At 45.5% G+C, this 25,130-nt stretch overlaps 1 protein-coding gene across 4 annotated transcripts in view; it reads left to right on the forward strand.

Moving 5' to 3' along the window:
* NHSL2 (NHS like 2) overlaps positions 1-25,130 on the forward strand; it is a 73,470-nt gene that overhangs the window by 14,809 nt on the left and 33,531 nt on the right. Inside the window, exon 1 of one of the 4 annotated variants that reach the window (XM_016943235.4) lies at positions 6,586-6,684. The exons of the other annotated variants lie outside the window; for them this stretch is intronic. Within the exon in view, the coding sequence (XP_016798724.1) occupies positions 6,657-6,684 (28 nt within the window). The 5' untranslated portion in view covers positions 6,586-6,656. Of the gene's footprint in view, positions 1-6,585; positions 6,685-25,130 lie in introns of those variants that run through there. 4 annotated transcript variants of the gene reach the window in all.

Below are 25,130 nucleotides of genomic sequence, written 5' to 3' on the forward strand. Positions count from 1 at the left end.
CTGGTACATCAGAGAGATGGATAACCTCCACGGGAAGAGACTTTGCACCCCAATTCACTAAGAGCCCCTTCTCTCCCAGACATCAGTATAAATCCTTAGGATCTATTGCTTGAGTAACCTTATGATTCTCGACTTCCAGGCCCAAGAGAATGACAACCAAATTTTTGTAGTTGTCACCCTAACACTGGGACCTGCCTGCCTGTCCATCATGGAGCTCTAAGTATACTTGAACCACATGTGAGGAGTAATTGGGGCAAATTTTAGATTCAACCCTGGATTTGGCAATGCCCTTTACCATGAGCCCACCATTGCAACGCAGGGTGCAGTAAAGCAAGAGCATTGCAAAGCTCTTTCTGAAACCAGAATTTTGCCATAATGCCTCCTGCTTACAGTGTTGCCTGATTAGCAGACACAATGGGACCATCAGGCCTTATCAGCACCACTTGGTCTAAAACAGAAACCAGGAAGGGCTGTCTCTCAGTGCTTGGCCCCTGTTGCCATGGCCCCTGTTGCCATGGTTCCCAAGCACTTTTTGCTTATGATTTCTCTCAATCGCTTATAGCATCCATCAGCAAGCAGGACCTAGAAGCTCTTTCGGGCAGACTGAGAAGAAAGCTGTAAACAGGAAAGATAAGAGCAAGTAAGGGAAGTAATTAAACGAGCAAACAAGAAATGTAGATGGAAAGAATTTGGGGTGAGGCCCAGAAAACAGCTTTTGTTTTGTAAAAGAAATCTTCTTGAGATGTGATAGACCAAGGTGTCTGGGTCAGAATTTGCCAAGAAGTGCCCATTATGTAGCTGCCATGTGGTATAGGTACAGCAACTCTGTGCCCTGGATTTTCCAGAAAAGTCCCAGTTTCAAGTATTTTATTCTGTTTGTCAGACCAAGAATTCTGATTTGAGATTCAGAAAATAAGGTCACTGTAGTTAGAGTAGTCATCCAGGAAAGCCTGATTTAGAATCCATTGTCCTCCCGGGCTGGTTGGCAGGGAATCCCCACAGGACTTGCCTCTAGGGCCCTGAAGGCCTGAGTAAAGTAGCCCCTTATACAGCCAAGAAGTATCAAAGTGCCTCTCAACTCCATGCCCCCTCCACACTCCCGTAGCTCTCTGAGGGGTTTAGCCAGAAAGGCATGGGCTTTTGACCCCCATAGACCTGGATTTCAATATGCTCTGCATTAACTCTGCCAACATAGGCAATGCTCTGAGCCTCAATTTCCTCATCTGCAAAATGAGAGCAATAACACAGGGTTATGACAGGGTTATTCTGAGCATCAAATGAAGTTTTTGTTACCTTTAAAGCACTGTAAAAATGTGCACTGCTAAAATCCATTCCTTCATTCAACAAATAAGTGTCTACTACATGCCAGGCATGAGGCCGGGCCTGAGATTACAGTGGTCATCAAAACAGACAGGGTTCCTGCTGGCACCCTGAGCTTTCAGGTCACAGGGGTAGACAGATATTAGCCAAAGATCTCCTCATCCGAGGTCCAAGCAGAAGGGAGATGCAGTAGGGCTGCTCTTTTAAAAAGCTGACTGTGGCTGCTTCGTAGAGCCAGAGGGCAGGAGAGGGGGCTGGGAGGCCACTTAGGAGACTTCTGCCTGCAATAGTGGCTTGGTCTAGGGTGGTGGCAGTGCTGATGGTAAGAAATGGCCAGATTCTGGACAGATTTGGTAAGTAGAATCAACAGAACTTGGTGACGGACTAACTTTTGGGAGTGAGGAAGAGGCAAGGAGATATTTTAGCTAACTGTGTCCCCAGGACTTGGGCCACTGGAGCCCATAAAGCCAATCCCAAGGCTGGTGAGGTACAATGTATGGAGGGTCCATTTCTCCTTATCTCGCCTCTGTAGAGCAGTATGATGTCAGTCCTTCAGTCCAGAAATCAGCTTGCTAGACTTAATCTGAAAAAAGCATTTAGTACTTAAAAATTGTATGGGATAATATATGGCATTCTAGCTTTATGTTGAACGCAGAATTCCTCTTAAAGGTAAATTGTTTGCTTCCAATTCTTAAGTTGTTTTAAAATTGACAAATGTAATTATTTGTACATATTCATGGGGTATACAGATAATGTATACGGATAATGTATAGTGATCTGATCAGGGTAATTAGCATACCCATTATCTCAAACATTTATCATTTCTTTGTGTTGGGAACATTCAGTATCCTCCTTCTAGCTATTTGAAACTATATATTATCATTTGGGTTTTTTAATTCTTTCTTCTTTTAGAGACTGGGTCTCACTGTGTTGCCCAGGCTGGACTCAAACTCCTGGGCTCACGCGATCGTCCTGCCTCAGCCTCCCGAGTAGCTGGGACTACAAGCACATGCCACCATGCCTAGAAATGATACGTGATTTTTAACTATAGTCATCCTGCAATGGCATAGAACACTAGAACTTTTTCCTCCTCCCCAGCTGTAATTTTGTATAATTTAACAAATCTCTTCCTAGCCCTCCAATTTTTGAATGGGATATTACTTTAAAAATAGCTGAGTTACCATTAACTTAGGATGCTGAAAACGTTCTTCAGTCTAGGTGATCTCTTCTGGGACCAACATATGTTCTTTGAATTGGATTCCTTTCAAACCTTGGGCCCAGTAGTTTTTGTACCAACAGGTTGGAAGAGAAGAGGGCCCAAAAGGGGAAGAAATGGGAAGGGCCACAGACAAACTTAAGTTTCATAACAGTTAACCACACTTAACCGCAGTTAACTATGCTTTACAGCTTCCAGGGGAATTTCACATATATCATTTGTTGTCATATTCTGCAAATTCAGGACCATGGCTGTCTCCTGACTCCCCGTCCAGTGTTCTTGCTACTTATTGCACTGCCAGGTTCTTAACTTTTGGGGGGAGAAGGGGGAGGGGAAGGTCTCTCTGTGATAAACAAAAAAGTTCCAACAGACATTCAAAACCCTTCTTTATTCGAAAGAATTTATTCCATTTGCATTGAGAAGGAGTGTAAAAGAAAATTTGGTATTTTCCCACACCACTTGTCCCCTACACACATCAACAGGTCTTTCATTTCTCAGTTCTTGCAGACCCACCCTTCGGAAGCTATTATCTGCTTGACAGTCTGCTGAGACCTCTTGTCTTTCTTCCTCTCTCAATTAAACTCTAAGGACTGAGGTTCCCATCTGCCCTGGAGCAAACACATCTCTTGTTATACCTGTTTTCCAGAAGCTGGAGAGCTTTTTTCCTTTCTCCAACCGCTATAGTTCTCTTTTCAAAACACTTAAACCCTCTTAGTGATTTTTAACTGCAGGTGGCAATTAAATTGGTTTCCCAAACGTGGACCAAACCTTCTCTCCAGTGCCTCCTGCATTTACCCTGCCTCCACCCACCCTCGAACCAGGAAAGAAAAAAACACACAGACACAATTTACTGAGTTATTGTCCTCTCTTCTGTGTAGCCCTCTCTTAACATGAATGTGGCAAAATTGCTAGGGAGAAATGGTAGGATGTATTTCCACTAGGTAGGTCTCTTTCTCCACAGTTGATAGAGCTGATGCGGCCATCTTTGGTTATTGTGTCTGGAATCGAGCAGTACCCAACATGGTGCCCTTCCTCAGGCTCTTCCTTGGCGGGAAGACAGAGGCAGCAGTTGAGCAAGGGGAGCCAACAGAAGTGGAATGGCTCCTCATTCATAGACCCTTGTGGGTTTTGAAGGAGAGAGGAAAGAAAAGGTTTGGAAAGAATAGGACAGAAAGGGAGGAATAAGAAAGAGGAAGTTGGCCGGGCGCGGTTGCTCACGCCTGTAATCCCAGCACTTTGGGAAGCCGAGACGGGTGGATCACGAGGTCAGGAGACCGAGACCATCCTGGCTAACACGGTGAATCCCCGTCTCTACTAAAAATACAAAAAAATTAGCCGGGCGTGGTGGCGGGCGCCTGTAGTCCCAGCTACTCAGCTGGCTGAGGCAGGAGAATGGCGTGAACCCGGGAGACGGAGCTTGCAGTGAGCGAAGATTGCGCCACTGCACCCCAGCCTGGGTGACAGAGCAAGACTCCGTCTCAAAAAAAAAAAAAAAAAAAAAAAAGAGAGAGAAGTTGAAAGGGGTGTTTACAAGTGGAGGAATAGAAATAAAGCTATGAATTGAATAATAGAAACTCTGATTTTTAAAATTTTATTTTATTTATTTTTCATTTTAATAGTTTTATGTTATGTAAACCATTATATGTTATTTTTAAATATATGAAAATAAATATATTTAATGGTTTGTTATTGTAAAATGGCACGTTTGTTGTTAAAATTTCAAATAGTACTGGAGAGTTTCAAGTGAAACATACATGTCAAAATCATCTAGAATAACAGTTACTTGTGTGTCCTTGCAAACTTATTCCGTGCATATATAAGCATCTGTGTGCTTTTGATACACAAATGAGATCATACAATACATACTGGCCCATTCCTTGCCCATTTTTTTCAACTTACCAATAACTCTGCAGTTTTCTAGTTTCTACTCAAAGAGATATCCTTCATTCTTCTTAATGGCTGCATATCATCCCCTTGTGTAGATGCACCATGATGTGTGGAACCCATCCCTTGTTAATGGACATTTAGGTAAAATAGAAAGTCTAGCACCACACTATCCAATAGAAATATAATGTGGGCCACAAATGCCAGCCACTTATGGAATTTTGAATTTTGTCTTAGTAGCTACATTCCCCTCCCCAGCTGATTTGAAATGCCACCTTTATTATATCCTAAATGCTCATATACACATAAGTTTGTTTTGAACTCTTTTATTTCATTCATCTATTTGCCAATTTTGGCACCAGTATCCCCTTGTGTAGGATTTTTTTTTTTTTTTTTTTTTTTTTTGAGACGGAGTCTCACTCTGTCACCCAGGCTGGAGTGCAGTGGTGAATTCTCGGCTCACTGCAACCTCCGCCTCCCGGGTTCAAGCAATTCTCCTGCCTCAGCCTCCTGAGTAGCTGGGATTACAGGCCCCCGCCACCACACCTGGCTAATTTTTTATTTGTATTTTTAGTAGAGATGGGATTTCACCATATTGGTCAGGCTGGTCTCAAACTCCTGACCGCATGATCCACCCACCTCAGCCTCCCAAAGTGCTGGGATTGCAGGCGTGAGCCGCCACGCCGGCCACCAGTATCCCCATTTCTAGTAGCCACATTTAAAAAGTAAAAAGAAAAAGGTGAAATTAATTTTAATAATATATTTAATTTACTCCAATATATCAAAAATAGTGTCTTACAATGTAATCAAATATTAAAAATTATTAATGGGATACTTTACATTCTTTGTTTCATATTCAGTCTTTGAAATCTGGTGTATGTTTTACACATCCAGCACATTTCAGTTCAGACTGCCAATTTCAAGAGCTTAAGAGCCACATGTGGCTTCTGGCTACCGTATTGAACAGTGGAAGTTGAGCAGGCAGAGAGATTCAAAATGTCACCTGAGCTGTGTGTCTCTGTGGTTGGTAGGAATGGATTAGAAGGTCAGACATTGAGGACAAAATCCTCAACTTCACCACTCAAGGCAACTCATGAAGCTTCTCAGGGTCTTGGTTTGTGGACTCCAATAAATTCAACGTATGCTGGTTGAGTGCAGACCAGAACAGCCGAGCCAAGTACAGTCAGGCCTCGCTTCACAATGGGGATACGCTACGAGAGAAATGCGTCATTAGGTGATTTCCTCATTGTGCAAACATCATAGAGTGTACTTACACAAACCTAGATAGTGTAGCCTGCTGCACACCTAGGCTATATGGTACAGCCTATGGCTCCAAGGCTACAAACCCATACAGCATGTGACTGTGCTGAATACTACAGGCAGTTGTAACACGATGGTACTTATCTGTGTATCTAAACATACCTAAACCTAGAAAAGATAGAGCAAAACTATGGTATCATCTAATGGGGCCACTGTCATATATGCAGTTGTCATATATGCAGTCCATTAAGCAGGGGTCCTCAACCCCTGGGCCATGGACCCGTACCAGTGCATGACCTGTTAAGAACTGGGTCACACAGCAGGAGGTGAGTGGCAGGCGGGCGAGCATTACCGCCTGAGCTCCACCTCCTGTCAGATCAGCAGCGGCATTAGATTCTCATAGGAGCAGGAACCCTACTGTGAGCTGTGCATGTGAGAGATCTCAATTACGTGCTCCTTATAAGAATCTAACTAATGCCTGATGATCTGAGGTGGAACAGTTTCATCCTGAATCCATGCCCCCACCCAAGTCCGTGGAGAAATTGTCTTCCACAAAACCAGTCCCTAGTGCCAAAAAGGTTGGGGACTGCTGTGTTAACTTACATGCCATTATGTGGCATATTGCTGTACAAATGGCCCTGGCCTTTCCACAAGCCGTAGCATGGCCACAGAGATATAGAAAGAGCCTGAGTGCTCAGGAGGTGATTATCTGAGGTCTGTCACAGGTTCCCCTTTCTTTGCTTTCAGAGGCGCCTCTGTTCACAGCGTCTCATCACACTCAAAACCCAATGCCTGTTTCCTTTTTTTTTTTTTTTTCAAAAGCAGAGTGTGTGGCAACGGGGCTCTGAGGAAATCCCTACCACTGTGGTTGGGGAGGGTGTGGTGTGAAGAACCCACATTGTGGCTTACTCAACTGTGAGATCTTAACTCTGTGGCCCCAGAGCCACTGTGCTCCTGGGCGGCAGTGGTGACAGCCATGGCGGCACAGCCTAGAGCCTGGAATGGTAAGCATGGGCTCAATTGCATCCTGCAAGAAGACTCGCATCAGGGTTTGAGCTCGGGGTTTGGTGCCTGGGTGGGTGTCGGCAGAATGGGAGGAGGCAGGTGGCTGGAGAGCACTGGGGACAGGTGGAGCAGCCAGTTTTGCCCTGGCCTGAGTCAGGCCAGGTTTGGGAAGCATTTGGACTCCACAGCAGGCTTGGGTGCTCGGCCCCTGGATTGACAGGAAGCTGAGAAATGTGATTATCTCCCACGGGACAACATGCTGTCCCCGAACAAAGGTGGCGGTCGCATGCCCACTGCCTAAGTTCTAAACGAGCCCTCCCCCAGCCTTTTCTCCCCAAGCTGGCCAGCTACAAGACCCAACCCCATGGTGGAGCCGAGGGTTCAGAGCAGCTAGGCACAGGAGAAAGGAATTTCCTCCTGTGGCTGCCTGGGAGGGAGCTCTTTTTCATCGGCCCCACCTGCCAGCTTCCCCATTACCAGGCCGAGGAGTGGAACACCAGCATTCCTTTTCCCTTCCTACTGCTGCCTCCTCCAGCCCTGCAGCCTAGAAACTCTCAGTGGTATCAGACTCCTGAAGCACCAGGCAACAGCCCAGCTTCTTTCTGCTTGGTCACACAAGCTGTGGCCTCCCAAATCATGCCTGGGCTAGGAAGACAGAGCAGTGTCACAGGAAATCTAAGTCCCATGCACATGGTGATCTCACCCCAGCCTCTACTGCTTCAGCCCTCTCCTGAGGCTGGCCAAAGCGTAGAAGCCCTGCTGATTAAGCCTCTTCCCTGAATGTTGGCAGCCTAGGCTCTGCACTAACTTAGCACCTAGTGCAGAGCCTGTCACGTGCATGGGAGCTACCCAGTAGCATTCTCTTGGACGGATAAATGCATGGGTGAATTAACATGCTTTGGATATTGTCTTTGTTGTACCTCCTCAGGGCTCCCAAAGCCTTAAAACTAGAACTTGTCACCTCATCACTTTAGAACCTTCTATTTGCAGGCATCTATGCACCTGCTGATCTCTCCCACTAAGAAAAGGTGACAAGAGAAACCAGCCAGGGGATTCCTGAGGGTAGTCTAGGAGTCTCGAAGCCTTGCAGTGGTCTTCCAGGCTGAATCATCCTACCTCGAGAACCAAGAGCATGAGAGTTGGCATCAGACAGACTTAGTTCAAGTCTCAACCCTGCTATTTCCTGTATATATAATCTTAGTCAAAAGTCATTTCACCACTCTTAAGATTTAGTACTCTACTCTGTAAAATGGGGCTAAAAATACCTACCCAGCATTATGGTGAGGAATAAATGAGAAAATGTGTTAGGTTGAATCCTATGAAACTGTCCAAAGCATTTAAATGCCAGCAAATTGGTATGGTTCAACCTAATATATAAAGTAGCCTTTATAAACTATAAAGTATAATAAATAGCCCTATATAAGTATTCATTATTCTTAACAGATATAATTTGAAAGTCACAGAATATTGTTTTTTGCAGTATTAGTAATCCCTTTCATCAGAATACAGGTCAAACTAACAGAAGAAGCCACTTATCTGACAATCGTGGGCTGCAGGCATTTCCTGGAGCATTTTGGCCTGGGAAATAGGGAGCAGGTATTTTTAGGAAACTAGACTGGTTCATGGAAAGCAATGGAGGTGAACACCAGGGTGACTCGTGACAGCTCCTACCTGGAAATGATTAACCCGCAAAAGCACAGTAGGAGTTGGCACATTCTCTTGCCCCAGATGGGAGTACCCACTCCCTAGCTCCAGTAGCAAAGCAGAGGCTGCCTAGGACAAACATTCCTTCCCGGGGGACAGAGCCAAAGGGTCCTAGGCCAGCAGACATCTGGAGGAAACTAAAAACAGCTTCTTGCCAACTTTTCCCTCCCTAGTGGCAGCTATCAAGCCCAGGTAGCTCCTCTTGACCTAGCAAAGTCCCACGCCTGGGAAAGCTTGGATTTGGAACTGACAGCTGCAGTGGCCACAGTGGAGGGAGTGGGGGAAGGTTCTCACCATATTATACATCGCTCCCTCAATCCCAATCCTAGATGTAAAGGTCACTGGGATTTCAGGCCAGAGGGGACTGGGAAGAGTCCAGAGAAGTGCCCACAGATTTGCTCTGCCTCCGTTGCTGGCACCCCAGGCCAAGGACTACTGAAGCACTAAGCAAACAGTTATAAACTTCCTAAGCAGTGTTTCTCACCCAGGGCATCATGGCCCTTGTGGGTAAGACAATTCTTCATTGTACAGGACAGTCCCATGCATTGCAGAACATTTAGAATCTGGTAGCAAGGTAAGAGTAGAGCTGGATGAGTCCCAGGTCCAAGGTTCAGGAGAAGGACCCAAGCAGAGTAGTGGCCTCTTCACAGCTCCAAATGGCACCTTGGTGAAGGCATCTTCAACTAGATGCTCTACAACTAGCTTGATGGCTGTGCACTACCCCATGAGCCAAGTGACTGGGTAATCTTGGTTGGGCCATCAGAAACATGTAAATTCACTCAGACAGAGCCTGGGACTTGAGAGGAGAAAAGCCAGAGAAGATACCCTCCCAGGGCTGCCCATGGGCAGGCAGTGCTCTGCACAGCTCTTAGCCCCAAGCCCTGGCCAGCCTGTGGCAGAAGGTCCATGTGGAGAGTGAGGCCGACTTGACCCAGTGCCCGAGTACCAGTTTCCAGCATCAGCCAGGATGGATGTGGGATGCGTGACATTCATTCAGGGAAGTGTGAATATCCAATTTGAGCTACAATGTGGACTCCCCATAGCACAGAAGTGCTTGACCAGGAGTTCATTTACTTAAATGAGAAAAAAATTATAACTTTATCTTCATTAACCTGTAATTGAAAGTTAGCTTTCCTTCCATTATGAACACAGGCCACACATCACAGTGGCATTAGCCTGTGACTTTGTCTCGAACAGGAGCCACAGATGTTTTTATATCTCATTACTGCTGCTGCAGGTGCCTTAAATTACTGTCCCATTCACGACTACTTCAAAATCATGGCAGTCACTGGACCCGCCACTAGCTCATGTTACTTAATGTGTTAATAACGAAATGCATATTACTATGTTGCAAATTTTAAGACATATATAGATAACTTTAAATGCAATTGACTTCCTTTGTAATCCTATGTATTTTATTTTGTGCTTGTAGAAACATTCCAAGTAGAGGCCCATAAGTTTCATTAGGCTCCTGATGGAGTCCAAGCCATTAAACTGTTAAGAAATCCTGGATTAGAGGGTTGTCAGGAAATCGGCCTCATTTGAGTCAACAAGGAAGGCCTTGAGTATGAAGATAAGGAGCATGGGCATGTGTTCTGCTCACATTGAGGGGATGCTAAAGGTTTCTGAGCAGGAGGTTGCCCAAGGTGACGCTGAGGTCTCCAGCCTGGGATTCATTAACAGAAATACAGAAGTCAGGAGGAAGAGTGGATTAGGATAGCAGGAGAGGTTCTATTTTAAGTATATTAAATTTGAGACTAAAAAAGTGGGTATCCAGGTGAAGATGTCCACCAGGCTCTGAGAAATGCAAGTGGGCAGACTGGGAGAGTGGCTGTGGCAACAGGAAAGAGTTGAGGATCATCCTCTGAGATGATCTTGGGGCGTTTGGAGTGATTGTGCTCAACAAGGAAGAAAAGGCAGGGAGAGAAAAGAGGCCAAGGCAGGGAATTGTCATAGGCTGGCATCTCCAAGAAACAGATTTGGAGATATTGATTTGCCTGCAAAAGGTTTGTTGGGAACTGCCTTCTAGAACAGCACCCGTGAGGGAGCAGGTTCGGTCAGAGACAGGAGTTCACCTGCAGTGTGGGCACACTGGAGACCTCAGTTGATAACATGGGAAGCTCTGGAGCTGAGATGCTCTTCAGATGGCCCCAGTTGAGGCCAGGCAGCTGGGCCTTTCTTCCCCCACCTCCCACCCCACCCCATCTATTCACGAGATCTTGGATGCAGGCTGCCCCCCAGGAAAGGGGTTGTTACCTTGGAGAAGAGACTCAACCGTGAGCCATGGACCAACACCCCTGGTAGCTGGGGGACTGAGTGCCTTGGTCCTGAATGGGGGATCAAGCAGCTCAAGGTCTGGTGTTCTAGTCACTCAGGAAATGCAACTGGCTCCCTCCCACCCTGCAGGCCTCTGGGCAAGTCCCTCCCTGCAGCCCAAAGCCAGGTATAGGAGTCCCAGGGACAGGGAGTCAGGACCTAAAAGGAATTTGAGTCCTTGATGCCTGTAATTCAGAGTCCTCAGTCTTTCCCCCAACCTCTCTCACTTGGGGCTAAGATAAGTGGGATGAGGTAGGCGGAAGTTGGAGGGAACCGTGCCGTTGTCATCTTCTGCACAGTTTGTTTATAAGAGGTTACCAAACTAAGCAAATCAGCCACCATGGAAACAGTCTCTGTGGCTTTCACATCCCTCCCTTCCTTCTGGGGTGACCCGCATCTCAAAGAGGGATGTCACCACAATTGAGGTTACAGGTCTGCTCACAAGGCCTGTGAGCTACCCAGGAAATGCAATACTATTATAGCCACCAGGTGAAAGAAGGTTGGGCTTCATTTTCAAAGAGAGAAATGTAAAAACTTGACTTTCGATTTTGACGTTCATGTCCTTACGCCAAAAAATCAAACCAAATAGCAACTGAACTGACTACGTGTAATTTCCCCCAAACCTTTGAAATTTACAGTAGCTCTAGGAAACTTGAATCCATGAGGCCGGGCGCGGTGGCTCACGCCTGTAATCCCAGCACTTTGGGAGGCCGAGGCGGGCAGATCACGAGGTCAGGAGATCGAGACCATCCTGGCTAGCACAGTGAAACCCCGTCTCTACTAAAAATACAAAAAATTAGCCGGGCGAGGTGGCGGGTGCCTGTAGTCCCAGCTACTCAGGAGGCTGAGGCAGGAGAATGGTGTGAACCCCGGGGGGGCAGAGCCTGCAGTGAGCCGAGATCGCGCCACTGCACTCCAGCCTGGGCGACAGCAAGACTCTGTCTAAAAAAAAAAAAAGAAACTTGAATTCATTCATTCATTCCCTCATTACACACACACACACACACACACACACAAAGGTTCTGAGTTTGCAAGATGATAGGCTGAAAGACCAAGTGTGGCCTGAAGTTCAGGTTTTTTTGTTCTGCATGGTTTAAAAAACGAATTTTCCACACTCAGAAGTGCAGCTTAAAAATAAATAAATACCATCTCATGCCAGTTAGAATGGCGATCATTAAAAAGTCAGGAAACAACAGATGCTGGAGAGGATGTGGAGAAATAGGAATGCATTTACACTGTTGGTGGGAGTGTAAATTAGTTCAACCATTGTGGAAGACAGTGTGGCGATTCCTCAGGGATCTAGAACTAGAAATACCATTTGACCCAGCGATCCCATTACTGGGTATATACCCAGAGGATTATAAATCATGCTACTGTAAAGACACACACACACATATGTTTATTGTGGCACTATTCACAATAGCAGACTTGAAACCAACCCAAATGTCCATCAATGATAGACTGGATTAAGAAAATGTGGCACATACACACGATGGAATACTGTGCAGCCATAAAAACAAATGAGTTCATGTCCTTTGCAAGGACATGGATGAAGCTGGAAATCATCATTCTCAGCAAACTATCACAAGGACAGAAAACCAAACACTGCATGTTCTCACACATAGGTGGGAGTTGAACAACGAGAACACATGGACACAGGAAGGGGGAACATCACACACCGGGGCTTGTCGGGGGGTGGGGGCTGGGGGAGGGATAGCATTAGGAGAAATACCTAATGTAAATGACGAGTTGATGGGTGCAGCAAACCAACATGGCACATGTGTACCTATGTAACAAACCTGCACGTTGCACACATGTACCCTAGAACTCAGAGTATAATAAAAAATAAATAAATAAATAATTTTAAAAGGCCGGGCGCGGTGGCTCATGCCTGTAATCCTAGCACTTTGGGAGGCCGAGGTGGGCGGATCACGAGGTCAGGAGATGGAGACCATCCTGGCTAACACGGTGAAACCCCGTCTCTACTAAAAATACAAAAAATTTAAATAAATAAATAAATAAATAAATAAACAATAAATAAATAATGTAAGTTAGTTCCCAATGCACTTTCTTAAAAAATCTTAAGATCTGGTCCCAATGGATGAATCAGCTAATACTAAGGGGTTTGGCCCCCTTGTGGGTAGGCAGGGAGTTCCACGGTTCACGGCAGGGCCCATTTAGCCTGCTTCTCTCTTTGGTGTTACCTGCCTGGGCCCTGCCAGTGTTTGTGCTCATGAGCCCTTGATTTGGCTAAGCTGGGTGCTGAGGTTACACAATGATAGATGATGTCATTGCTCTGCTCTGCTGTCTCCTCTGCCCTCAGGGCTCACCATCTCGTGGGGAGGACGACTCATGTGCACCAACAGACAGAAGACAGAGTCCCGGGGGGGGGGTGTTGGAGGAAGGAACAACCCATGAGGAAAAGCGAAGTTGGGACAATGTCATAGAGACTCTAGGAGCAAGGGTAGACTTCTACTAGGTGGAAAAGAGGGCAGGGGTGGGAGAACGGCATTCTAGAGCAAAGGAACAATTCAGCTGATGAATGGTGCTCCTAAAGGAAGTGGCGCATGTGAAGCGGAGAAGAGGCAGGGGCCAGAATGGGAAGACCCTGTCAGCCAGCCTGAGGAACTGGCATTTTATCCTGATGGTTTTGAGGCAGAGGGAAGAGCTGATATGACTTGTGTGTGTCTAGAAGATGACTCTCTTGGCCCCGTGGAGGCTGGATCGTAAGAGAGCAAGATCTGAGGGAGGAAGAGCAGCAGGTAGGAGGTTCTTGTAATTGTTTAGGTGAGAAGTAACAGGGCTTTGATTTGGAGAGGTGCCAGTGAGTGGGAGAAGGAACAGATTTGAGAGGGAGTTAGGAGGTCAGATTGACAGGTCTTGGTGATTCCTCAAGGTGGAAAGTAAAAACCGGGACCCAGTGGCACACTGGTGTGCAGTGTTATCCTAGCCATGGCAGTAGCTGCCCTTTGTTAAGGGTTCTGGAGCATTTGCAGTACTTGCCCTTACATTAACTCACCCCAGCCTCAAAGTCAAAGACACCAACCTTCTGCCTGTCCACAGGCTTCGTGCAGCACTTCCTAGGTGCCAGGCTGAAGCGTTGCCTTCACATTCACTCACTGCGTCATCACAACTTCCCTAGGAAGTAGTTACTATTCTTACGTCATTTTACAGATGAGGAAACAGAGGCCCATAGAGGCAACGTGAATCTCCCAGGGTCACACAGCTGATAAGCGACAGAGCCAGGATTTGAACCCACATCGTCTGCTCCAGAGCCTTCGCTCTGCTGCCTGGGGGCGGGACCAGAAGAGTGGTCACTGAGCACAGAGACCTTCTGCACACAGACCAGCCTGAGCAAACTGCAGCAGGCTAGTAGTGTGTGCATCCCACACATTTCTCCAGTGAGCATCTAGACGTGAAATCCCGAGGCCTTGGATGGGCTTTCTAGTTCCAGAAATTTGAGGAGATGCGGGTCCGGCAGGGAAGAAGGAAACGCTGAGCCCAGGTTGCTGGCACTGTAGGCAGTGAAGGAGAGCAGTCAGGTCACACCACACAGGTCCCTTCCCCGCCCCAGACCATAGACCCTCCAACAGCTTTCAGGTATGTCGAGCATCAAACCCAAATTCCTGACCGCAGCCCATAAGACTCTGAAGTAATATGGCCCCTGACCACCTCTGTGACATCTTTTCTTGCCATGCTCCCCTCATACATCGCACATACACTGGCTCCTTTCAGTCATCCTTTTCCACCCCAGGGCCTTTGCATTTGCTGTTTCCCCTGCCAAGTGTGCTCTTTTTCTCTTTGTGCGGCTGGTTCCTTCTTATCATTCAGATCTCCTCTGCTTTAGTGTGAACTCCGTGAGGGCATGGCCTGTGTCTGTCCTGTTCACTGTTGTATTCCCCAAGCTTATGGGCCCAGTACACAGAAAGGGCTAAGTATTTGTTGAATGAATGAGCTATTTTGGTACCTGCTGTGTGTCAGGCACTTTACAAACATTAATTCGTTTAATCTTCAAAACAACCCTGTGAATTAAGTGTGATTGTTATTCCCATTTTATAGATGAGGCACTGGGAGGTGACTTGACTTGCCCAAGGTCACAGGGCTTAGGAAGAAACAGAGCTGGAACTGGAACTTGACTCTTGACTTATGCTGGCCCCCCTAAACACATTGCTCCAAAGTGTGCATTCAGGCAGGTTTTGTTGTTGTTTGTTTGTTTGTTTGGGAGACAGAGTCTCACACTGTCGCCTGGGATTGAGTGCAATGGCGCGATCTCGGCTCACTGCAACCTCCGCCTCCCAGGTTCAAGCCATTCTCCTGCCTCAGCCTCCCAAGAAGCTGGGATTACAGGTGGCACCACCATGCCTGGCTAATTTTTGTATTTTTAGTAGAGACGGGGTTTCACTATGTTGGCCAGGCTGGTCTCGAACTCCTGACCTCATGATCCGCCCGCCTCAGCCTCCCAAAGTGCTGGGATTACAGGCATGAGCCACCTCACCTGGCCCAGGCAGGGTCTTCATTGAGAAAGGCTGGGGCTCTGTCCTTCCGTGTGCTGCTTTACATGGCTAACTTAAACTTCCCCAGAAAGGAATTGAAGCAATTCTGGTGGCCTCTCAGCTGGGGTTGTTAAACACCCTGGTTGTTCCACCTTTTCATTCTTATTTATTAAAAACTCCACAGAATTAGAGAAGTTCTTCAGAAAGCAAAGCAGAGTTCTCTGCTCAATGAGAAAGTCACCCCATTCCAGTAGGAGATGCAGCCAAAACCCACAGGACAGGGCATCCCCCCAAGGATGCCGGGAACAGAGGGGTGAAGTGCTTTTCTCTGGTCCCGTATTTTCTCCACCAGCTTCTTAGTTGCCTAGATCCTTGCTGCTCAAAGTGAGGTATGAAGACCAGCAGCAGCAGCAGCATCACCTACGAGAGTGTTAAGAAATACAGAATCTCAGCACACACACCCCCGCTCCACCTACTGCGACAGAACCCGGGTTTTAACAACATCCCCAGGGGATTTGGTGATTCATGTGCAAAAAAAGTTTGAGAAGCACTGGCCTAGAAGACAGCCTCTGAGAATGACCTCCTCATCACCAGACTGGGAGCTCCCTAAGGACAGGGACTGTATCTCGTTGTGTCCTCAAGGTCCCCTGCACAGTACCAGCCACCTAGTAGGTACTCAGTCGTGTTTCTTGAATGAGTAAATTTATGAAGGAATCTAGTCACATACAGCCAGCTTAGGCACAGATAGAATCATTTACTATGCATGTGTGCAACCCTTTCCCCTGCCGTGACCCCCTCCAGCAAGCTTTCCAACAAAGAAACCCAACCCCAGCCCCGGGACACTCCTTCTAGCCTGTGGTCTCAAGAGGGAGGCCCAGCAACAGGGAGTTGGTTTCTGTAGGCCCTAGACTTTGGACAGGACGCTGAACGGCTTGTCCCCTCCTTGTTTCTTCCATCCTCCCACCTAAAAAAAAAAAAAAAAAAAAACCCAAGGAGGAACTTCTAAGGTGCCCACACTGTTTATTGCTCTCTTTACTGAGGCCATGGCCTCCTCAGCACACACGGCCACCACAGTCCCTTTCCCACATCTCAAATGGCCCCCTGGAAATTCGAGTTCCTCCCAAAGTGCAGAAGGTGCTGTCAGGTGCTGGCTACCAAGCCCTTGCTGCATGTGGAACCAAAATAAACCCCTGTTGATATGGAAACGGGTTGAATTATTTTAAGAAAAAAAAAAATTGCTCCTTCATTAAATCGCGTTGTTATGGCAACCGGAATTAGGAAAGTAACTTGGCCATGGAGGTTATGTGCAATGTTTTGGGACTGAGAATTTTCAGAATAGTGGAAAACAGTTTGTGAGTGCATCTCCCTGCCCCGGACTCTGCCTGGAAAAGGAGGATGAAGGCCAGTTGAGCATCTGGCCGGCCACCCTACCTGGGTGGACTTGTGCAGGGTGGCTGGGGGCTGCTCTCAGGGGCCGAGCCTGCAGTGATGCAGGCTGAGGCCATAAAGGTTTATGTGGGAAAGACAGCTAACTGGGCAGAGGATGTCCGGACCAGAGGTCCACCACTGTCTGGGTGTGCAAGTAGTCCTCCACTCTGCTGCAAAAAGAGTGTCCCAAATTCCTGGAATTAAAGAGAGGTGGGAGGCTTAAATAATAATAATAGCTACTCTTTATTGCGTCTTTACTGTGAGCCAGGCACTTCACTAAGAAGTACTGGACACACTCATAGCAACCCCGTGAGACATTATTATTATCTCAGTTTTGCAAATATAGACTGAGTCTTAGCTCAGTGAAGAGACTTGTCCAAAGTCCCACAGTAAGTAAGTATAAGGTAAATTAAAGAATTGCAGTCATAGCAGCAGCAGCAGTAGCAGTTCTGTAGTAGCATTTTAGCAGCAGGGAGGGGCTACACAACCCCTTGACATACTCACACTCAGTCCTCCTCAGAAGCAGGAGTGGATACTTGCAAAGACAGTAGGTTGAAGTGAGATTCACTCATTTATTCATTCAACATGCATTTAATGACCACTTGCCATGTGCCAAGCACTGTGTATATGCTGGTGACCAAGACAGACAAGATCCTTGACCTCAGGGAGCTTACAGTCCAGGATAGGGCAAACAGACAGTCATCAATGAAACCACTTACCAAGAAAAGCTTCAAGTAGTGGTAAGTGCTATGAAGAAAAGTAAGCAGAGTGATGTGGCTAGGGTGACTAGGATCAGGACACCATAGCAAGATCAGGGGTCTATCTGAAGAGGTGATATTTGAGCAGAAACCCAAATGAAGGAAGGAAGCAAGCCATGTGAAAATCAGGGAAAAGAGTGTTCCAGGCAGAGAGAACAGCCAGTTCAAAGGTCTTGAAGTAGGAATGGACCTGGCATGTTTGAGGAGCAGCAAAAAGGCCCCTGTGATAAGAAAAGAGCCAGCAAGCAGGGAGAGGCAGAGGCCAGATCATTCAGGCCTTATAGATCACGGTAAGGACTTTGCATTTTAGTCCTGTGTGATGAGAAGCAGTGGGAAGATGTGCTGGGGAGCAACGGGATGTGATTTACTTCTTTCTTTACTAATAGCTTTCTTGAGATATAACTCACATACCATGCAATTCACCTATTTAATGCATACAATTCAGTGACTCTTAGAATATTCCCAGATATGCACAACTGTCACCATTTAATTCCAGACCATTTTTATTATGCCAAAAAGGAGACCTTTTTCTCATTAGCAGTCACTTTCCACTTTTGCCAACCCCTACCTCTCCCCAGCCACTAGTGACCACTAATCAACTTTCTGTTTTGATGGATTTGCCTAATCTGGACATATCATAGAAATGGAGTCATATAATGTGTGGCCTTTTGTTGCTGGCTTCTTTCACTTAGTGTAATGTTTACAAGGTTCATCCATGTTGTAGCCTGGATCAGAACTTCATTCCTTTTTTTTTCTTTGAGATGCAGTCTCGTTCTGTTACCCAGGCTGGAGTGCAGAGGTGCGATCTTGGCTTACTGCAACTTCCACCTCCTGGGTTCAAGCGATTCTCCTGCCTCAGCCTCCAAAGTAGCTGGGATTACAGGTGCGCACCACCACATCCAGCTAATTTTTGTATTTTTAATAGAGACAGCATTTCACTCTGTTGGCCAGGCTGGTCTCAAACTCCTGACCTCAAGTGATCCTCCCACCTCAGCCTCCCAAAGTTCTGGGATTACAGGCATGAGCTACCATGCCCAAACTTTATTTGTCTTTTTATTATTGAGTTATAAGAGATCTTTATTATATTCTAGATACAAGTTCCTTAACAGATACATGATTGGCAAATATTTTCTCCATTTCTGTGGGCTGCCTTTTCATTTTCTTGATGGTGGCCTTTGAAGTGCTAAAGTTTTCAACTTTGATGTAAGTTCAGTTTATTTTTTCTTTTGTTGTCTGTGCTTTTGGTGTCATATCTAAGAATCCATTGCCTCATCCCTGAGTGACTTTTGAGGTTGATTCCTCTGGTTGCTGTGTGGGAAACAGATGGGAGGTGGGGTTGCTCAGTAGCCGGCAAGAGGAGGGGTGCCACCTGCCGTGAGGGGTGCTCTGTACACAGCTTGCCGACTCCCCTGTGGACCAAATGCTGAACCCTGCTGTTGTGCTAGACCCCTATTGACTTCAGTAGGGATGGCACCAGGTTCAAGAGGCCAAAGAGGAGACCCATAGCCAGCAAACGAGACATAGGGTTTTATTAGAGGGAACTTACTTACAGAGATGATCCAGTGGGAGCAGGCTGGACAGGAGAACCACAACGTCTTGCAAAAAGCATGCAGTTTATATGGCACCTTCACTTAGCACCCTCCCCCAGCAACTGCTATGTGACAAACCTCATTTCTTAAGTTATTGCTGTCAGGTGCGCCTACCATACACCTGCAAAGTGGCCTGGACCCAGGCACAGATATCAACAGGCTGGTTTCGTTTTCCTACATTTCTCTTATGCCAGTCCCATTTTCTGCTCCTCTCCTGGTTTGAACCTGATTGGGCAATTCAGACATTTGGAAAGAGGCTCAGAGCCAGGTCAGAAGGTGATCTGGATGGTCTCTTGGTGCCTGGGGAGGAGCCCCCGTCTGGCTCAGTGTGGGGCCTGAGAAGAGGTCCTTCCTCTTTCTGACCCTCAGTTTCCACATCTCTTCTGTATGAGGGGCTGGACTAGGGCCTCTGACTGCCCACAGGCTTCTGAGTCTTCATTTTCCCATTCTCATAGGGAGGCTGAACATGGCTGGCAGAAAATAGTTATTGTGGTAACGAGAGAGAGTTGAAGTAAACCACAAAACAATGTTTACAGTATGATTCCATCTTTGTTTGGCATAGGAAAATTTCTGGAAAGATATACCCAAGGTATCAGCCGTGGTTGCCTCTGGTGTGTAGGATTATGAATGTTCTTTTCCTCTTTCTGTTTGTTTGTATGTTCTGATTTTTAACTATGTTAAGCATGTTTCCCTTTTGTAATAAGAACAAAAAAGAAAAGCATAACAGAAAAGCATGACAATTTTTAAAAGAGAGAATTGCCTAGAAGCCATTAGGAAACAAAGGGAGTGGGAAAGGTAGCAGCGGCCTCCTCTCTGGAGCAGGCCTCTGAGCCATGCCCGAGCCCACGGGAGAGCATATGTCAATGCGCCTCACACTGCAAAGGGCCCTTCCTGCCAGAGGAGTTTGGAGGCCCCAGGAAGCCGACCCTGAGGCAGAGATTAGTGTGCAGGAAGTTTGTTAGGGGGCCCTTGGGATCGACAACTGTGGAAAGTGGATGAGGAAGCAGGATTATGCAGAGGGGGTAACGTAAACTGCAACAAAGGTCACAGTCAATCCGAAGGGGAAGCTCTGGAGGTGAGAAAGCCCCACAGAGCTGCCCTGAGTTGAGGTGAGGGAGCCACCCTGGCAAGATGTGACATTGGACAAAGTAATCCCCAAAGAGGGCTAACAACAAAATGCCTTCTGGCAGCTCAGCCAACATTTAAGAGAATAAGTTGTTTATCCCTGAGGTGGAACCTTGGCGGCACATCACAGTGTCCACTATAAGAGGACTGTTTGGCAGAGGTGACCTCCATAAAGGCAAGCCAATAGGCAGATATGAGGGGAATTTGGGAAGAGGAAGAACTCATCTTTGAACTCAGAAGCCTGGCTTCATCTTCCACTCCGAGCTGTGATCTCCATTCCTGATTTGTCTCCTCAGGCAGTGACCTTTGAAGCAGCGATAGGCCAATTTATGATTCTTTAATTGCCCTGGAATGCAGACAGGGTGGAATTATTATTGGCCTCATTTTGTTAATATAGAAAGCTAAGTTCAGAGGGAACACACAGCGAGGTCGTGATGAGGCAGAGTCTCAAAGCCAGGTCTGTCCAACTCCATGTCCCAACTTCTTTCCCTGTTAACACAGCTGCCCAAATTTTCAAGCAATTTGGGTTGTGGTCAGATGGACAAATCCGTTCCTCCTCGTTAACACTGAACCAGTTTGTTCTCCATGTCCGGCAATCAGTTTTCAGATGAGCTGGTCCCAATCCTGCAGATTACAAAGTCAAATTTGACTCAGTTGATGCAACCTAAAGGGCCCCTTACTATCCTGAAAAGCTGCTGTCTTTGGAGGAAGGTAGAGCTGCCTCCCACCAAGAACAATCCTGAACCTCCCGAAGTTTGGTGGGGGGGGGGGGGGCGTGAGAGGCTGCAGGGAGACTGACTGAGTTAATCCTGAGTTAATCTTATTAACCTATGAGATCAATTGGCTACAGGCGCCAGGCAAGTGACAGCACAGGCATTAATTCAGCAGCGGCCAGGGCAGCCTGACAGCCAGGGACTGATTTATCAGGCCTTTTAATGGATGGGATTGCATTTAGCTAATTGAGTCTGGGGCTGGCACGGATAAGACAACCCCCTTGTGATATGCAACTGCTCAGTGGATGTCCTGCCATTGTGGGGGGAAGGGTGACAGAAGGAAATAAGAAAGCACATGACAAGGAATGCTCCCTTCCTGGCCACTGTAAGGGCTGGTGTTGGGTTCCAGGTATCTCTAACATGTGAGCCACTAGTGTAGTGTAGGGCAGTGATTCTCAAAATATGATCTTTGCACCAGCAGTATCCCTTGGGAACTTGTTAGAAATGTAAATTCCTGGGCCTTCCCCAGGACATTCAAACTCCTAGACAGTTTGAATGTCTAGGAGTGGGGCCCAGCAATTCGTGTTTTATCAGGCTGTCCAAAGAATTCTGATGCACACACTCAAGCTTGAGACCCCCTACAGGAGTTATGAGTGCAAACTCTAGTACCAGGCAGCCTGGGTTATAGTAACTGTGATGTCGGACAAGCCATCTAACCTCTCAGTGTCTCAATTTCTTCATCTGTAAAATGAGGGAAATAATAGTACCTGCTTCATAGGGCTGTCATGAAGATTAAATTTGTCAAGTGCCTAGAGCAATGCCTGTAGTAAGGGCTATATATATATAAATGTTAACAACTGTTATCGTTGGAAATAATGGAGCCTGGGACTTCTGTCTGCTCCCTTAGTATGACAGTAATTCTAACTGGATCGTAAAGTTTCCTGTGATTTGATAAGTAAAAAAATATGACACAAAATTTTATCTTCACTGCAATTGTACTTATGTAAAAATACTTATGCACATAAACAAGGTGAAATTATGGATGATTTCTTTCTCTAATCACAAACTTTTGAAATGTGGTTAAATATAATAGATCTTTGAGATCCAAATATTAAATAAATTCAGATGGACAAGAAAAACATATTGAATCACAAGATAAGCAATGGACAGAGCTGAAGTAGAGGCTACTATAGAGGACTCATGATAAAGAACTGCGTGCGTGGGTCCCCACTCCACTCAGGGGCAGGGGCGTGGTTCTGGGCTCATCAGGTTACACTGGAGAAAATCAAGCTCAAGGTTCCTCAAGGTTAGAAGGGAGGAGACGTGAGCAAGAGTGTGGTCCACCTGAGGATGCTTAATAACAGTAGCAAGGATGGCTGGCCCCAGTGAGGACAGCTAGGGGGTGCTCATGGGGTCTCCCTCATCCTCAGGGAGGGAGAAAGAATCCAGCTAAGAACCAGGGTGGTCTTGGAAGCTGAGAAACTTGGCTAGCTGTTATGGGAAAGTCTGACTATTTTTTGAGAGTGCCAACTAAATCTCCATCTATAAAGGATAAGTACAACTAGTCTGTAGGTTTTTATCTCCATTTTGCCACCTACATATCTATAGGTACCAGGGTCTTACAGATTGGGCTGTGAAATCCTGGCATAGGGCCAGGAGAGCTGATTTCAAGATCAAGACCCAGGTCAGATGATTGGGGTGGGCATGTGGTGAGCTTGAAACTTCACATGTGCATGCTACTCTCAGCCCTATTTTCCCCTTTAAACTAGAACAAAGACACTCTAGTAAGAGTTTACTGAGGTCTGAGTATGGGGTTTGTCTCTATAGTATATATCTTTGCATCCCAGTAACCAGTTTACTTTTAAATGGTAGCATATCTGTTGATACATAGTCACTATAGGATCTAGTATGATGCACTAGAATTTCTGCAGTTTATCACAGCTGCCCTGATCACATTTTGTGGCCATTCTTTTGATGCTTGAGTATGATATTGTGGTATGTTTCTGACTTACCAAGGTTGTTTTCTGATAACAACTTTATTAAGACATAAAGCATGTGCAAACCACACAATTCATCCATTTGAAGCATACAATTCACTGGGTTTTAATATATCCAGAGTTGCACAGCCATCACCACAATCCATTTTAGAACAATTTTTCATCCCAGAGAGAAACTCTACCCATTATCAGTCACTCCCCATTTCCCCTCAATCGCCTCCCCAGCCCTAGGCAACCACTAATCGACTTTGTGTCTTAATGGATCTGTCTATTCTGGACATGCCATAGGATCAAATCACTGACTATGTGGCCTTTTGTGACTGGCTTCTTTCACATAACATGATGTTTCAAGGTCCATCCATGTTATAGCATGCGTCAGTACTTCATTCCTTTCTGTGACTGGATAATTCCATTGTATGGATAGACCACATTTTTATTTATCTATTTATTTATTTATTTATTTATTTATTTATTTATCCTTTCACCAGTTGATGGACATTTTGACTGCTTCCACTTGTTGGGTATGGTGAATAATGCAGCTATGAACATTCATGTTCAAGTTTTTGTGTGGACATATGTTTCCAATTCTCTTGGGTACATGGCTAGGAGTGGAAGTGCTGGGCCAAATGGTAACTCTGTGTTTAACATTTTGAGGAACTGCCAGACTGTTTTCCAAAGTGGTTGCATCACATTACATTCCCACCAGCAATGTATTAACACAAGGGTACCACTTCCTCCACATCCGCACCAACATTTGTTTGACTTTTTTATTATAGCCATCCTAGTGGGTGTGAAGTGGGATATCATTATGGTTTTTATTAGCATTTCCCTAATAACTAATGATGTCGAGCATCTTTTCATGTGCTTGTTGGCCATTTGTATATAGTACTATCTTTTGAGAAATGTCTGTTCAGATCCTTTGCCCATTTTTGATTTGGATTATTATTTGTCTTTCTCCTTTGATTTGTAAGATATTTTTATATGTTCGGACACAAGTCTCTTATCAAACATATGATGTGCAAATATTTTCTCTTATTTTGTAGGCTGCCTTTTCGCTTTTTTCTTGAGATAGAGTCTCTGTCACCCAGGCTGGAGTGCAGTGGGACCATCATGGCTCACCGTAGCCTCGAACTCTTGGGCTCAAGCAATCCTCTGCCTCAGCCTCCCAAGTAGCTGGTACTACAGGTGCACATCACCATGCCCAGTTAATTTTGTCTTCCTCTTGTAGAGACAGGGTCTTGCTATGTTGATCAGGCTGGTTTCAGATTCCTGGCCTCGAGTGATCCTCCCATGTCAGCCTCCCAAAGCGTTAGGATTACAGGCATGAGCCACCGTGCCTGGTTTCTTTACACTTTCTTGATGGCATTATTTGTGAACAAAAGTTTTTAATTTTGATGAAGTCAAATTTGTGTTTTTCTCTTATGTTACTTGTGCTACTAATGTCATATCTAAGAAACCACTGCCTAATCTAAGGCCTTAAAGATTTATACCTGTGTTTCCTTCTATGTTTTATAGTTTTAGCCATTACATGTGGGTCTTTGACCCATTTTGAGTTTAATTTTGTCTATATATGAGAATGAATTCCAACTTCATTCTTTGGCATTTGGATATTCAGTTGTCCCAGCGCCACTTACTGAAAAGATTATTCTTTTCAGCATTGAATGGAATTGGCACCCTTGTCAAAAATCCATCAGCCATATATGTATGGATTTATTTCAGGACTCTCAATTTCTTTCCACTATATGGATCTATATGTCTATCCTCATGTTAGCAACACACTATTTTGATTACTATAGCGTTGTATAAAGTTTGACATTGGGAATTGTGAGTCCTCCAACTCTGTTCTTTTTAAAGATTGCTTTGACTGTTCTGGGTCCCCTTAATTTCCATATGGATTTTAGGATCAGGTGGTCAATTTCTACAAAGAAATTGGAATTTTGATAGGGATTGCATTGAATCTGTAGATCAATTTGAGGAATATCGCCATCTTAACAATAGTAAGTATTTTGATCCATGAACATGTCTTTCCATTTGTTTCCACCTTTAATTTTGTATCATGTTTCATAGTTTTTAGCATACAAGTTTCACGCCACGTTTGTTAAATTTATTGTTATGTGTTTTATTCTTTTGATGATATTGTAAATGGAATTGTTTTCTTAATTTCATTGCAGGTTATTCATTGCAAGTATACAGAAATATAATTTTTAAATTGATTTCATGGCCTTGCAACCATGTCGAACACAATTATTAGTTTTAATAGTTTTTTAGTGGATTCCTTAGGATTTTCTATGTACAAGATTATGTCATCTCTGCAAATATGGG

Source organism: Pan troglodytes, chromosome X (genome assembly GCF_028858775.2).
Source record: "Pan troglodytes isolate AG18354 chromosome X, NHGRI_mPanTro3-v2.0_pri, whole genome shotgun sequence".
Classification (NCBI taxonomy): Eukaryota; Metazoa; Chordata; class Mammalia; order Primates; family Hominidae; genus Pan; species Pan troglodytes.